Below are 15221 nucleotides of genomic sequence, written 5' to 3'. Positions count from 1 at the left end.
GGGTGGAGTTGTGCCAGGGAGGACCGGTCGGGAAGTCTGCAGCTTCCGTCCCTCGACCGGATCACCCCGGTGCAATTCTGCAAGTGGCGTCCCGTGGCTGTCCGATGGCCTCCGTGGTCCTAGGACGGTTCGGGGGCGTTGCATTCATGAAGCTTGGTTATGAGCCTGACACTACCACATTTAACACTCTACTCAATGGCTTATGTCTCGAGAGCCGAGTCTCTAAAGCCGTGGGATTAGTTGATCGAATGGTTGAAATGCTATATAGACCTGATCTCATTACGATTAACACTTTGGTCAATGGACTTTATCTCAATGGTAAAGTATCTGAAGCTGTGGTTTTGATTGATCGAATGGTTGAAAATGGTTGTCAACCCAATGAAGTTACTTATGGACCGGTTTTAAGTGTAATGTGCAAGTCCGGCAAAACTGCCTTGGCCATGGAGTTGCTCCGAAAGATGGAAGAAAGAAAGATCAAGCTCGATGCAGTCACATACATTATCATTGATGGGCTTTGCAAAGACGGGGCCTCGAAGATGCATTCAACCTTTTCAATGAAATGGAGATGAAAGAGATTAAAGCAAATGTTATTACGTACACCACTCTCATAGGAGGCTTTTGTAATGCTCGTAGATGGGATGATGGTGCGCAGTTTCTCACGGGTATATATGATCACTAGGAGAATGACCCCCAATGTTGTCACTTTCAGTGTTTTGATTGATAGTTTTGTGAAAAAGGGAAAGCTTCTTGAGGCAGAAAAACTGTACGAGGAGATGATTTGACGAGGTATATAACCTAATATTGTCACATATAGTTCTTTGATAGATGGTATTTGCAAGGAGAACCGCCTAGATGAGGCAAACCAGATGATGGACGTGATGGTTAGCAAAGGGTGTGATCCTAATATCGTGACGTTTAATATCCTCATAAATGGATATTGTAAGGTTGAGCAGGTTGATGATGGTTTTGAATTGTTCCGCAAAATGTCCCTAAGAGGAGTGGTTGCTAATACAGTTACTTATAACATCCTTGTCAAAGGGTTTTGTCAATCGGGAAAACTTGAGGTTGCCATAGAACTCTTCCAAGAGATGGTTTCCCGTGGTGTTAATCCTGATATTGTGACTTATTCTATTTTGCTGGATGGGTTGTGTGTCAATGGGGAAATAGAAAAAGCATTGGAAATTTTTGAAAAATTACAGAAGAGTAAGATGGATCTTGATATTGGTATCTATAGTATATTATTCATGGGATGTGCAATGCTAGTAAGGTGGATGATGCCTGGGATTTATTCAGAAGCCTCCCCCTCAAATGAGTGAAGCATGATGTCAAGGCATATAACATAATGATTTCAGGATTATGTAGCAAAGGCTCACTGTCTGAAGCAAATATGCTACTTAGGAAAATAAAAGAGGAAGGGTGTGCGCCAGACGACTATACATACAACACTCTAATCCGAGCACATCTCCAAGGTAGTGACGTAATGACTTCAGCTGAACTCATCGAAGAAATGAAAAGGTGCAGGTTCGCTGCTGATGTGTCCACTATAAAGATGGTTATGGATATGTTATCGGATGATAGATTAAAGAAAAGCTTTTTGGATAGGCTATCGTGAATGTTTGATTTTATATACGTGCTAAAAGTCTAAGATTAGTGTTTATGTGGTTTTTGGGTTTTAATTCAAGCCAGCTTTGTCTTTTTGTCATGTCTGATTGTCTTCTTTTTCTCTTCTCAAAACTCATTTTTCTTGTTAGGTTCGTTTGTATGTCCAATTAGGGATTGTATTGGTGGTTTGTTTCATTTTTCAAATCCCTGTTGGACTGGAACGAGAGAGCATTGGAATATCAATCTTCTTATGTTGCTATGATTTGTTCTGTTTTCAGACATCAAGTAAGACCAGTCCATAACATAAAAGCATGTAAACTGTTGGGAGACATGAAAGCAAGCTCACTACAGAAGTTTATTTTTCATTGAAAGCCACATCAGAAGGGTATCTATGAGCAATACGCGGTTCTTAAGCATGTTGGAAGATTGATTAAATATTAGGGGAAAAAAGCACCCGTCCTAAAATAAGTAGAATATTAAAATTGTCCAAAATGCTTTAAAATATTAGCTATTAAAAATCAAGATATCCACCTTTAATCTCTTCTTTATTTATGTAGATCTTTGCTGATACGTCAAGACTCGAGAACTAATGAGAATGGAGCTGCCCCCTTATTTGTTTCACGGTACGTAAAACATAACGTAAAACATAACGGTACGTAAAACATAACCTTAGCACCTTACTCTCATGATCGTCCTTTGCTCTTGTTCTGATTAGGTAACTGGTAAATGGCTGCATTTCTTGGATTTGGTAGCTGGATAAATCAGAACTTTCAGCCTAAGGTCAGTTTCATTTCCATCAATCATAGAACCCAAAAACTCAAATCGATATAAACTACTATGTCGGTTAGTTATTTCTAGAAATTTTATCATGATTCTGTTTGTTGTTGTAGGCTGGGACTAGGAGATCTGAGAATGTTGATTCTAATTCAGTGTCAGAGAAAGAAACTAATCTAAAACCATGGTATGATGAACCTGGTAAGGTAAGAACATTTCAGCAAACAATATAAAAAAACTTTTATCCGTTAATCATACTCATCACATTACATTACAAGTATATCTCTTGTCGTAGACTGAGTCCATGGAACCTGGGGAGGTTAGATCGAAGAACTTGTATGCGGTAGATCCTAAATATTATGACGTTTACGAGTTGAAAAGGCAAGCCGGACTTTGGCTAGGTTCAGCTAAAAAGAAGAATCCATGGTATGATGATCCTGCTGAGGTGAAGGTATGATAGCAAATCAACAAACAAAAGTGCCATATAATTTTAAGTTTTTTTTTTTGCCGTAAGAGAAATTGCTATGTTTTTTTAAAGAAATATAAGAACATGACACTTTCTTATATATTTGATGTTTATAGGTGGAAACAAAAAATGGTATTTGCCACATGAATATATTTTTCATATTGGGAGAGCCTCCTCAAGGAGTCTATGAGATGCTCACTAATCCAAGAAACATAACTTACTTTAATTTTGATAAGCGTTGGAGACAACGTCTGGTTTGTTTCTTTTCATATAGCTTTATGATTAAATTGAATATTATATGTAGTTAACTATAGCACTAATTGAAAGTGTGCTTTTTTCTATTCAGGAAAACAAATCAACAAAGGTTTTAAAGAAAGATGGACCGAGGCAGGTCACGGATGTAAGAAAAGCTCTAAGATGGAAGTTCCTTTTGTGGTCTGGAACTATTCCGATTCATCTAATTATCGACGAAAACCATCAAAAACTTACGGTAAAAAGTTTCTATATACCCCTCACAAGACTCATCATGAAAAGAAAAAAATTTGTTAAGTTTTAGGTGAAATAATCTTGAGTTTGGTCACTTTGCTTAGGCAAAATATACCAAAAAGAAAAATAAAATGACGTACATGAAAGTGTTCGAGGGTAGCTGGAAAATAGAGCCACTATACGCAGATTCAAAACGGTTATGTAAGCATCTTAAGCCGACGAATGCAGAAGAATACAAAAAATGTAGCCACGGACAAGGAAGGATTGCATCAAAGGTGACAATGGAGCAGATCTTTCAACCTTCTTCTCTTCTTAATGTGCCACCAGTTTCTTGGATTATCCGTTGGATCACTATCAAAGTCACCAAGATTTTGCTAGAAGATATTAGACAATTTATCATCGCTTGGCACAATGGTGAAACGGCTACCTAACTCCGGTTCAGACCACTTAGTCTATATTGTTATAATCTATATATACATTTTTTAAACACATTTTGGATTCTACCCTTTTATTTATACTTCTTTAAATTGTTATATTGCAATGTTGATCCCTAAAATATGAGAAATATGAGAAATCGAGCAAAATTATAATATGAGAAATCGAGCAAAATTATAATATTTTATTACCATAATCTCTCACACTCAATTACTATAATCTCTACAAATCTCAAAGATACAATGGAGTGAAGACCTATTCCTAAAATCGAATGCATAATTATCAGCCTATTAAATTCATATTTCCAAATAAATATATAATGTTACCACCAAGATAAAAATTTAATTCTCTATATATCTTATTTGTAAAGTAAATATTGCTCAAAAAAATCTTTTTTTTTTAATAAAACGTTGATTGATGAAATCTCTCTCTAAATGAGTACATAAGTCCTTGCTTATCAAGCATATGGAATCTATAAATACTACCTTCACAAACAAAACATAACAACACCCACGGTTAAAAGTTAAAACCTACAATTGCATATCCAAACACAACTCGAGAGAAATAGCTGCATCATTTGCTTTCTTGCGAGATATACGTATGTACAAGACAGCATGGAGAGTACAAGTGAAAGTTCTCCATAACTGGCGTCAGTATACAAAAAACACAGGGGAAAAACCCTAGAGTTGATATTAGCTAATGAAACTGTAAGAATACAAGTTAAACTACTTTCTAATATTCATTTTATTCTTGACATGAATTTTATTATTCTCTATTTTAATCATCTCAGGGGATGAAGATCCATGCATCAGTCAAAACGGACTTGGTTACATGTTACGTGAACCATCTTTCTATTGGTGAATGGAGATTCATAGAAACTTTTTCTCTAACACATGCCAATGAACAATTTTGTCCCACAAATCATCTTTACAAGATGAATTTTGTTAAGATGATTTTGGATCACTTCTTGTAAAGATGATTTGTGGGACAAAATTGTTCATTGGCATGTGTTAGAGAAAAAGTCTCTATGAATCTCCATTCACCAATAGAAAGATGGATCATGTAACGTGTAACCAAATCTTTTTTACTGATGCATGGATCTTCATCCCATGAGATGATTAAAATAGAGAATAATAAAATTCATGTCAAGAATAAAATGAATATTAGAAAGTAGTTTAACTTGTATTTTTACAGTTTCATCTGCCAATATCAACTCTAGGGTTTCCCTTGTGTTGTTTCTATACTAACGCCAGTTATGGAGGCCTTTCACTTGTACTCTCCACGGTGTCTTGTACGGACGGATCTCTCGCAAGAAAGCAAATGATGCAGCCATTTTTCCTGAGTTGTGTTTGGATATGCAATTGTAGGTTTTAATCCTAGGTGTTGTTATATTTCGTTTGTGAAGGTAGTATTTATAGATTCCAATATGCTTTACGAAGGTAGCAAGAACTTTACGATGTACTTATTTAAGAAAGATTTCAGCAATCAACGTTTTATTAAAACATATATTTTTGAGCAATATTTACTTTACAAATAATATATATAGAGAATTAAATATTTGTTTTGGTGGTAACATTATGTATTTATTTGGAAATATGAATTTAATAGGCTGATAATTATGCATTCGATTTTAGGAATATGTCTTCGCTCCATTAAAATCTAGTGTTACTTAAATATACAATCTATTTCTTTTACCAAGATATCATTATGTTGTTATTTACTTATATGAAAGGTAAATTTTTGTCATGCGATGCAAATACTTTAATATACAATAAAAATGTCATAATAAACTTCCAACTTGTTGACAAAAAAAATGGAAAAAAACAAAAAAATCTCTATTTTAAACCTCCAATAGTAGTGTTTTTTCAGTTCAATATCTTCAACTGATTAAATTATTTTCGAAAACAAATTTTGTTAAATCACCAATTTATGCGTGAATTAGAGTTGACTAACTGTCAAACTCCTGTTAACATAGTTAACAATTATATACTTCTTGGTTTTATGTAGGGATGTTAAAAGTGGGTTAAAACACATTGGGTACCCAAGACCCATGTTTAATATAGGATTTCCGGACCCGTTTTTTAGTCAAAAAAATCTGGATAAAAAATGGGCGGGTACCCAAAATAGAATAGTCTTACATGGGTTTACCCTATCGGGTTATGGGTACCCACGGGTTTTTTTTAAAACCTCTGCACTTAAAAGACTTCATATCATCTCTTTCACCTAAAAAAATTGAAATATGAGCAGATGAACCCTAATTCTCAATTCAATCTGAGAGAGATACAAGTTGTATTCAATTGGTTCTTCTTACCCAATTCAAGTTTTGAATTTGTGAATCTTAATTTTGGTTTCTTACTTTATATATTGATTCAGAGATAATTTTGTGACTCAGAGATAATTTTGTGAATATTAGCATCAAAGCTATCCAATATTACTGTATCCAACGACGAAGGCTTCAGATAATTGTTAATTGTGAGATTGGGTTCACGAAAGTAGCACTCAGTTTTCAATTTTGAAAATTTTTAATCTCCAATTACAGATTGATTTTGCTTCGCAATGGTTGATTACTAATTACAGGTTGATTTTTAATCTACAATTAATCATTGATTTTGTTTCGCAGTTTTTAATCTCCAATTTTTACATTTAGTATAGTTAATTGACTTAACAATTGATTTAACAAGTAAATTCTAAGAAGAAAGAAGAAAACAATTCGGGCACCCACGGGTAGTCATGGATTCATCGGGTTTTTTTTGGGTTTACTCACAACATCTAAAACCCGTTCGGATTTTTCAAAATCGGGTTTTTAGTGGGCGGGTTTATTTCGGGTTCGGGTTAGGCTGGGTTTTTTTACCCACCACAACATCCCTGGTTTTATGACAAAATCAAATTTAGTAAATTAGAAAACAGAGGAGGATTTAGGTCTTCTCATGTTTCTTAATTTTTTTCAGCATTAAATCTAACTTTAGGTAGGTCTCGCTTGTACATCAAGAACTCACGGGAATGAAGCTGGTCCACTTTCTTTTGTTTCACGGTACGTAAAACATAACGTACCATTCTTTCTATTTCATATTGTATTTTGTCAAATAATTATGAATAAACCTTTAATCCCAAGTTCCTCAAGACATATATTATACAAACTATGTACTGTTTAATTTGTTGATCTTCTGACTAGGTAAGTATCTATTGTGGATCAAAATTTTGAGAGCGAAATGAGTATATATCCTAGATTTGGTGGCTTGATCAATCAGAACATTGAACAGCCTCCAAAGGTCAGTTTCATTTCATTCAATCAGAGAACTCATCAAGTCAATCTATATAAAGTACTATATCGGTTAATTATAGGGCGAGTCCGAGAGATCTGAGAATGTTGAGTCTAACTCGGAGTCAGAAATGGATACTAATAGTACCGAAGATGAGGAGATTAAGCAACTAAATCTTTGGAGTAACGCAGAGAAGAAACATCCATGGTACGATCCTCCTCCAAAGGTGAAGGTAATAGCAAATCAGGAAACAAAATCTGAATACTTAAATTTTAAGAATGAGAGTAAAAGATTAAAGGTCTCAAAAAATTTATATTTTTGCGTTTGAAGGTGACAATGAAAAGGGGTATTTGCCATATGAACATAGAACTGACATTGGGAGTGCCTCCTGATGGAGCTTACGAACTTTTCATTAATCCAACGAACATACCATTCTTTGTGATAGACAAGTTTAGGCGCCAACTTCTGGTTTCTTTCCTATCCTTGTGTAATTCTATTGTGATACAATAGAAATATAGCAATACTTGAGAGTGTGATCTTTTTTTTTTTTTTTTTTNCTTTTCATTAATCCAACGAACATACCATTCTTTGTGATAGACAAGTTTAGGCGCCAACTTCTGGTTTCTTTCCTATCCTTGTGTAATTCTATTGTGATACAATAGAAATATAGCAATACTTGAGAGTGTGATTTTTTTTTTTTTTTTTTGTGAAGGAAAACAAATCAAGAAAGGTTTTGAAGAAAGATGGACAGATAGTGAAGGTCGAGAAAGCTGTGGCGTGGGACTTTTTTTGGTGGTCGGGAGCTCTCCCCATAAGTTTAATTGTCGACGAAAACAAAAAAGATCGTAAAGTAAGAAGCTTTTATATACCCCTACATTACTGAATATATTTGTTTGTATTGGTGAAACTTATCGGTTTCTCTTTCTTATTGTCAACAGGCAAAATATAAGAAGCAGAAAATGATGTTCATGAAAGTGTTCGAAGGTAGCTGGAAAATAGAACCACTGTATGTAGATGCAGCACGTTTGTGTAAGCAAATGAAACCGAAAAATCAAGAAGAATACAAAAAATGTAGTGGCGGACAAGGAAAGATTGCATCGAAAGTTACAATGGACCAATATTTTCAGCCATATTTTCCTTTCAATATTCCGCCGCTTTCTTCGTACATTCGTGAGATCACCATCAAGACCACCAAAACTCTGCTCAAAATGCTTCAAGAGAGGGCTACCATACTGCGAGAGATGCCGTATTCTTAGGAAGAACTCAATGCTCTTTATATATTCTAGCACATTCCATTTTCTTTCATTTTCCATGCCATGCATTGTGACATGCGTTGCATGCGGGTCGAATAAAGATTACCTAATTTCTCACTAATTATGTGTCTTTTAATATTTCATATATATCATACTAGAAGTAGACTCGCGCGATGCACGAGATAACTTTATAATAATTTTAACATATTTTCGATTTAAGAAAATATTTAAAATTTAATATTTTGTGTTTCGATAAATTATTTTATTTTTGTTATTTGTCTTGTTTTTAAATAAGTATTTCAGTCACTTAAAATGAATGACTATTAATTTTTGTTAATATGAAAGGTTACTTTAAAATATTTAGTCTTTAAGCATTAAACTGAAATTTTTTGTTAATATGAAAGGTTACTTTAAAATATTTAGTCTATATCTCATAATATATAGAGCTCTTCATGTTTTGATGCACAATCAAGACATAAAAACATTTTTTACATTAGAAAAAAAACATTGATTACATATTAAAAAAATACGGCTGAACATAGACATCATGTGTTACTTTTTCGCTTTTAACATAATCTATAAAACATCAATATCTTCTAAAACCAGATACATCCAAGAAAGACGAGACAGTAACTTGAATTTCTCGAATAACCTCTTCTTGAGCCGAAACTCATACTCTTCATTTATTCTCTGTGTAATTAATTTCATTTTATAATTTGAAGAATTTAGCAATAAAATCTTTTAATCTAATGAATTATACAAATGACTTCAAATGCCTTTGTGTTCTAGAATTATACAAATATTCTTTGTGTTTCTTGATGAATTGCATTTGAAAAATAAAGTTATCTGTTAGATATTTCTATATTTTTGTAACGTACTTTATATCTATTGAACATACTAAATGCAAACTGAATTTTAGTTTACAATTGAGTTAAAAAAATGTTATTAATATATATTGATATACTATTATATCAAATAAAAACTGCTTTTTGTGTTAATTTTCTGTTTAAAAATAATATATATATATATATATATATGTTGTATTATACTCAAAATGACCAACGAAGAAAAAAAGTAAAAACATACCATCGTATTATCGAGTTACTTTTTTAGTTTTAACTGCATAACTAAGAGAACATAAAATAATTGTTCACCAAAAAATCTTTTTTTTCTATGTTTTTATTTCTAAATTAATGTGATGGATGGAAGAAGAGATAACTAAAATCTTCCTACTTCTCCAAGACATTATCTCTCTCTCTCTAGAATGCAATTGGGATTAGTTTAGGGTGATCTTTAGATCTTTCCACTTGCACACATGGTCAAATCTCATTGCCTTGCTCTGTTTGTGGGTAAGAACTATCATCACATCATCAACAATCGATCATGGCTACAAAAAATAATGAAACATATGAGAAGAGAAAATAAGTGCCTACATAGTATAACCCAAACAATAATGTTGTGAAAATAAATTAGATGTTAATTTTATTTTAAGAAAATAATTAAGACTAAATTGTGTAAAAAATGAAAACTGAATTTAGAAGAATCACATAGCTTTGGAAACCCATATCATGAGATATATCATTTAGACGTCCAAATCTTCTTTGATCCTAAACCCTAAACTATCGCAAAACCTTTCTCATCAGAAGTCATAACCTATAAAATAAAATAAAGGACCAAGGAAATGGTTATCAGAGAGAAACTTAATAAATACAGATAAACACAGTTGTAACGTTAAGGAACAAATTTAAAGTAATAGTATTCGAAACAGTTAATATTTGTTTAAACTCATTTTCATAGGTAATACATACAAACACACTTGTATAAAATATAGCATGGGTAATAAGTAGCATAAATATTGTGACTAAGATATAAAATCTATTAGGGTTTATGAATTATGATCTAAATTTTTTATGTTAAAAAATTATCAAATAGATCAAAAGAAAAACAAATTACAATATTGATATACAAAATAGGCATTTGAAACAACATTTACCAACATTTACAAGTGGGAATGTGTTATGTGCCTAAGACCTTCTTCATCTTAGGCACTTCTTCATCTAAATCTTTCTAATAAATAACCACATTTCACATGTTCACTTTTATATATGCTCCAAAATTTTGACTCAACTTATTTATTTCAAAATCTACAAATATCATATAAAGAAAAAAAGTTAAGTTTTTAGAATTTGATTAAAAGTTAAATATCCCAAATTTCAAAATTTAGAAAATTATATGAGAGGTAGAATTTGATGTTTGATGAAGACTTTGTCTAGCTATTTATAGATAAATTTGTAGTAGTATAAGAGATTTTTCAGTTTTTTTCTTGGTCAAACATCATGGGAGTTATGGTCACATTTCAAAGAATAAATATACAATAGGTTTTGTCTGTGTTTTTTTCTTCTTTGTTTTTGTAAAACACAAATTATATTGCAGTAGAAAGATTAAAATGTATTCATATGATGGAAGATTTGTTTTTAAAATTTTCAAACATCATGGGAGTTATATTTTAAAGAATTAATGTGCAATAAATTGTGTTAATGATTACTATTAAAGAAAAATAAAATATCATATTCTTTTATATCTTTTAATTATTTTTGAATAAATTGATTTGATCTTTTGGCACAAAAACTGTGAAACAAATATTATGAATTTTTTGTCAACAAATAATTACTATAATATTATAATATTTTAATAGCTTGAAATTAGTAAAGAATTTAATAACATTCACATGATATTTTTTCCGAAATTATAGTATTAATATTTAAATCTTTAATTATTGGAAATTTATTTTGTCCAAAATTATAATATTAATTTTTATTTCTTTCTTATTTGCAAAATCGTAATGTTATGGTAATTATATAAAATATTGATAAATGATACCTTTGCAAAATCATAATGTTATGGTAATTATATAAAATATCGATAAGTGATATCTATATATAGTTACTAAAAGGGCATTGCATATATTAGTGTCAATATATTTTTTAGTTCAGAAATATCATTTAAACTTAGTGAATATGAAAAATAATATATGTAGTTTTGAGAAAAATAAATTTTAAAAGTTTAATAATTGAGAAGTGAAGACAGATGTCGAAAATATACGCTGCCAAATGTCGTCGTGTTGTGCAAAGTTAAGAGAAAACTTTCTCGTATTATATAATAAGATATATTGTTATTTGTTACTCGACCCAATTGTATGCTACTTGGAAATCAGTGTAGTTCTGATAATCTATGTGCACATCTATATAAGCTTGTTATGGTTTTTTTTTTTTTTTAACCAGGAGGTTCTGGGCCGAGGTCCCTACTCCCCCGAGAGTCCGGAGAAGACCGGGTGAAAGTCCCTGACCAAATGGAATTGACTACCATTTTCGTATTTGATAAGAATTGATCCATGGCCTGGACCAATAGGGCAACTCATTCCTCAAGCTTGTTATGGTTGTCAATTTGTTTAGATAATAACCATGGTGTACGTTATTATCTAATCTTGATTCCTCCAACTCTACACAAAATTCATGATTGTGCTAAAATTAACATTTTGAGTCTAATCTTGATTCCGTAATTTTTGTACATATCATAATTATGGGATTTCAACAACAACAAAAATCACTGTTTTATGATTGAGAAACTTTATATATATTTTGGAACATTATGAAATTCTGTGGCCAAATCCATGTATATATTACGCCATTTTTCTGACACCAAATCACAATTCTATAACGTTGGTGCAAATTCGTAAGTCCTTAGAATTATGGTTAATATGTTTTCTTCTTATTCTAAACGAAAAATAATAGTGGTTTATGGGAATTAAATTTCATGCTCCCCAGGTAGGTCTCGCCTGTACGTCAATAACTCACGAGAATTGAGTTGCCCGCTGCATTGTTTAGCCGTAAGTTAAACTTAACGTACATCATTCTCCAAGATGCTGTCATCTTCTTCGTTTTTTGGGGAAAAACGCAGAAATTTCATCTAAAATTCCTCAAACCATATTATATACAACCTCAGGAACGTCGTTTTCTTTTTCATTTGTGGGCTAATATTTAAGAGAGAAATGGGTGTGTTTTCTGCATTTGGTGCATGGATCAATCAGAACTCTCAAGAGGTAATATCAATATAGGTACTACTATCAATGGCCCATCATAAATTTTAAATTATGATCATGTTTGCTTGTTCTAGGCCCCTAAGAGATCTGAGAATGTTGAATCTAAGTCAGAGATGGATAATAATAATAATAATAATAATAATAATAATAATAATAATAATAATAATAATAATAATAATAATAGTAATAATGGTTCTGCTAAGATGGAGAAATTTTATGACGAAAAAGAGTGGCAGAGGCAAAATAAACTTTGGACAGCTGCAGAGAAGAAGCATCCATGGTATGATGCACCTCCTAAGGTGAAGGTAATATAACAAAATGAGCTAAAAAATCTCTTTTAAGGGAATTGGTAGATTAAGAATTAAGATTGACAAAACTTTCTTATATATTAATGATGTTTGAAGGTGACAACAAAAAAAGGTCTTTGTCATATGCACATATAATTGACATTGGGGTTGCATCCTGATGGAGTCTTTGAACTTTTCACTAATCCATATAGCGGACCAACCACCGAACCAATTTTGGTATTCTTTCTTATCACTGTAGGATATTATTGAATGTTGAAATATATACTTGAGAGTGTACGTACTCGTTTTGCTATGAAGAAAAGCAAATCAAGAAAGGTTTTGAAGGAGGATGGACCGAGGCAGATCGCAAAGGTGGAGAAAGCTGTGGCCTGGAACTTCAATGGGAGGTCTTTTGCCGTGCCCATAAGTCTAACTGTTGACGAAAACAGAAAAGATTTTACAGTAAGAAGCATCTCTTATCTCTATATATACCCCCTCAAAATAATCAATATATATCTTTTGTATTTGTGAAATTTAACTTTGGTTTCTCTTGCTTATTGTGGACAGGCAAAATATAAGAAAGAGAAAATGATGTTGATGAAAGTGTTCAAGGGTAGCTATAAAGTGGAGCCACTATACGTAGATTCAGAACGCTTATGCAAGCACATGGAGCCGAAGAGTAAAGAAGAGTACAATAAATGTAGCGGCGGACAAGGAAAAATTGCATCAAAAGTGATAATGGACCAATACTTTCAGCCATATCCTCCTTTTAATCTGCCGCCATTTTCTTGGTTCATACGTGATATCACCATTAAGAACACCAAAAATGTGCTAAAAACACTTCAACGTTGGGGTTTTAGTATTCGAAATCCAGGTGTAATCCTTTCAACTGACAAATATGGAAACACGGAAATTTCTCCTAAACGTTAATTGGGAGTTTCCTCTTTTTTTTTTCTTTTTTTTTTTTTTGAGTGCTCAGAATCAATCTCATTGAAATCGATTATTTACGATCAAAACATTGTCGAAAACATATTTCGTTTAAATAATTATTTACGATCAATGCCACTAACAACTTGACTATTCTGGAATATATTGATGAAAGTATTCTTAATTTCTTATACAAATGGGATAGATATTTACCTAAAATACAATTGGCAAACACTAATGTCTTTTTCCATATTATTATTTTGCAAGATATTTTTTTAATAAATATGATGCAAGATATTGATGTAAGAATTTTGAATTCTTGAGCAGTCAATAAGATGACGTCCACCATTTTTAAACTCCTATATATCTTAATATTAGAGCAACATCGGCCGGCCGGCCAGCAAATATATAATTCATAGAAAACGCATACTATTATAGTTTGATCATTGTTCTACGGGAATTAGGTTTTTAACCATCTTCCATAATCCAATCATGCATGGTCTACGCGGAAAAGCTAGGTTGTTCCGGACGTAGTGTTGTTATTCACTTTCGAAGGCGCACTGCGATCTATGCCGTAGACCGTTCAATGAATCATAAGAAAAGTTTGTATTTAGTTTGTTTGATGCTATATGAAAAAAATATATAAGGTTGTTATGTTAATTTTTTTATTAAAAACAAAAAATTGCGCATAAGATTGGTTTATTGTGTTACACTAAAAGGATCCACATAGAAGAAAAAAATGAGAGGAAGCTTAATTCTCCAATTAATCAACCTTTTTGATCTCCTCTTTCCTCAGGTAAGTCTCGTCTGTACGTTAATCACTCACGAGAATTGAACTGTCCATTTATTGGTTTAGCCGTACGTAAAACTTAACGTACATTCTTAATTCTCTCAGGATTTTAGCCAAGAAATATTCCTCAAAAACCAAATCATATATTTTCTCTTGTGATCAGCAAGTCCTAAAGTTTAGTTTGTAGACTAAACTCTCAAAAAGAAATGGGTATATTTGCTGGATTTGGTAGCAGGATCAACCAGAACAATGAAGAGCCTCGTAAGGTCAGTTTCATTTCCATCAATCAGAACTCCTGAGGAAGTCAACTCAAAATAAACCCATTGTAAAGATTATTCTGACAATATATATGTTTTTTCTGTTGTAGGCCGAGCCAAACAGATCTGAAAATGTTGAATCTAAGTCCGAGTCAGAAACGGATGATGACAATGACCAAGATAAGATGAAGAAATACTATGACGAAGATGAGGTGGAGAGACAAGCTCAACTTTGGATAGATGCAGAAAAGAAGCATATATGGCATGATGCCCCTCCAAAGGTGAAGGTAAATAATAACAAATCAACAGAACAAAAAATCTCTATACGTAGATTTTGTTGCCTTTTTTAAAGGAATTTTCTTATATTTGTAGGTGACAACAAAAAAAGGTCTTTGCCATATGAAGATAGATTTGACAGTGGGATTTCCTCCTGATAAAGTCTTCGGAATAATCACTGCCGGATCATTTTTTCTCAACCCACCTCTGGTTTTTTTTCTTTTCATTCATTGTATGTTTCAAATGTGGTATTAATTTTTAGCAATACTTGAGAGTGCATTCTCCTTTTTTTTTTTTTTTTTAAATGAA

General features: G+C 32.3%; 3 protein-coding genes and 2 pseudogenes across 3 annotated transcripts in view; all 5 read left to right on the top strand.

Annotated features, from left to right (window-relative positions):
- The window catches only part of LOC104759385, an 8467-nt pseudogene extending 6838 nt beyond the window's left edge, over window positions 1-1629 (top strand).
- Window positions 2965-3759, top strand: LOC104759384. Its single transcript, XM_019239611.1, has 3 exons — window positions 2965-3096; window positions 3189-3332; window positions 3433-3759. Exons 1-3 carry the CDS (start codon window positions 2986-2988, stop codon window positions 3757-3759), a joined length of 582 nt encoding a protein of 193 aa, XP_019095156.1. The 5' UTR covers window positions 2965-2985.
- On the top strand, window positions 6808-8450 carry LOC104756725. The gene is made up of 5 exons (XM_010479352.2): window positions 6808-7032; window positions 7106-7255; window positions 7354-7491; window positions 7736-7873; window positions 7962-8450. Exons 1-5 carry the CDS (start codon window positions 6973-6975, stop codon window positions 8277-8279), a joined length of 804 nt encoding a protein of 267 aa, XP_010477654.1. The 5' UTR covers window positions 6808-6972; the 3' UTR covers window positions 8280-8450.
- On the top strand, window positions 12207-13605 carry LOC104756724 (annotated as a pseudogene).
- LOC104756721 overlaps window positions 14461-15221 on the top strand; it is a 1748-nt gene continuing 987 nt past the window's right edge. Inside the window, exons 1-3 of the mRNA XM_010479349.2 lie at window positions 14461-14645; window positions 14747-14923; window positions 15009-15122. Of these exons, the coding sequence (XP_010477651.1) occupies window positions 14586-14645; window positions 14747-14923; window positions 15009-15122 (351 nt within the window). The 5' untranslated portion in view covers window positions 14461-14585. The remainder of the gene's footprint in view (window positions 14646-14746; window positions 14924-15008; window positions 15123-15221) is intronic.

This window comes from Camelina sativa, chromosome 17 (assembly GCF_000633955.1).
Source record: "Camelina sativa cultivar DH55 chromosome 17, Cs, whole genome shotgun sequence".
NCBI classification, from domain to species: domain Eukaryota; kingdom Viridiplantae; phylum Streptophyta; class Magnoliopsida; order Brassicales; family Brassicaceae; genus Camelina; species Camelina sativa.
This window is presented reverse-complemented; position numbering and strand designations above follow the sequence as displayed.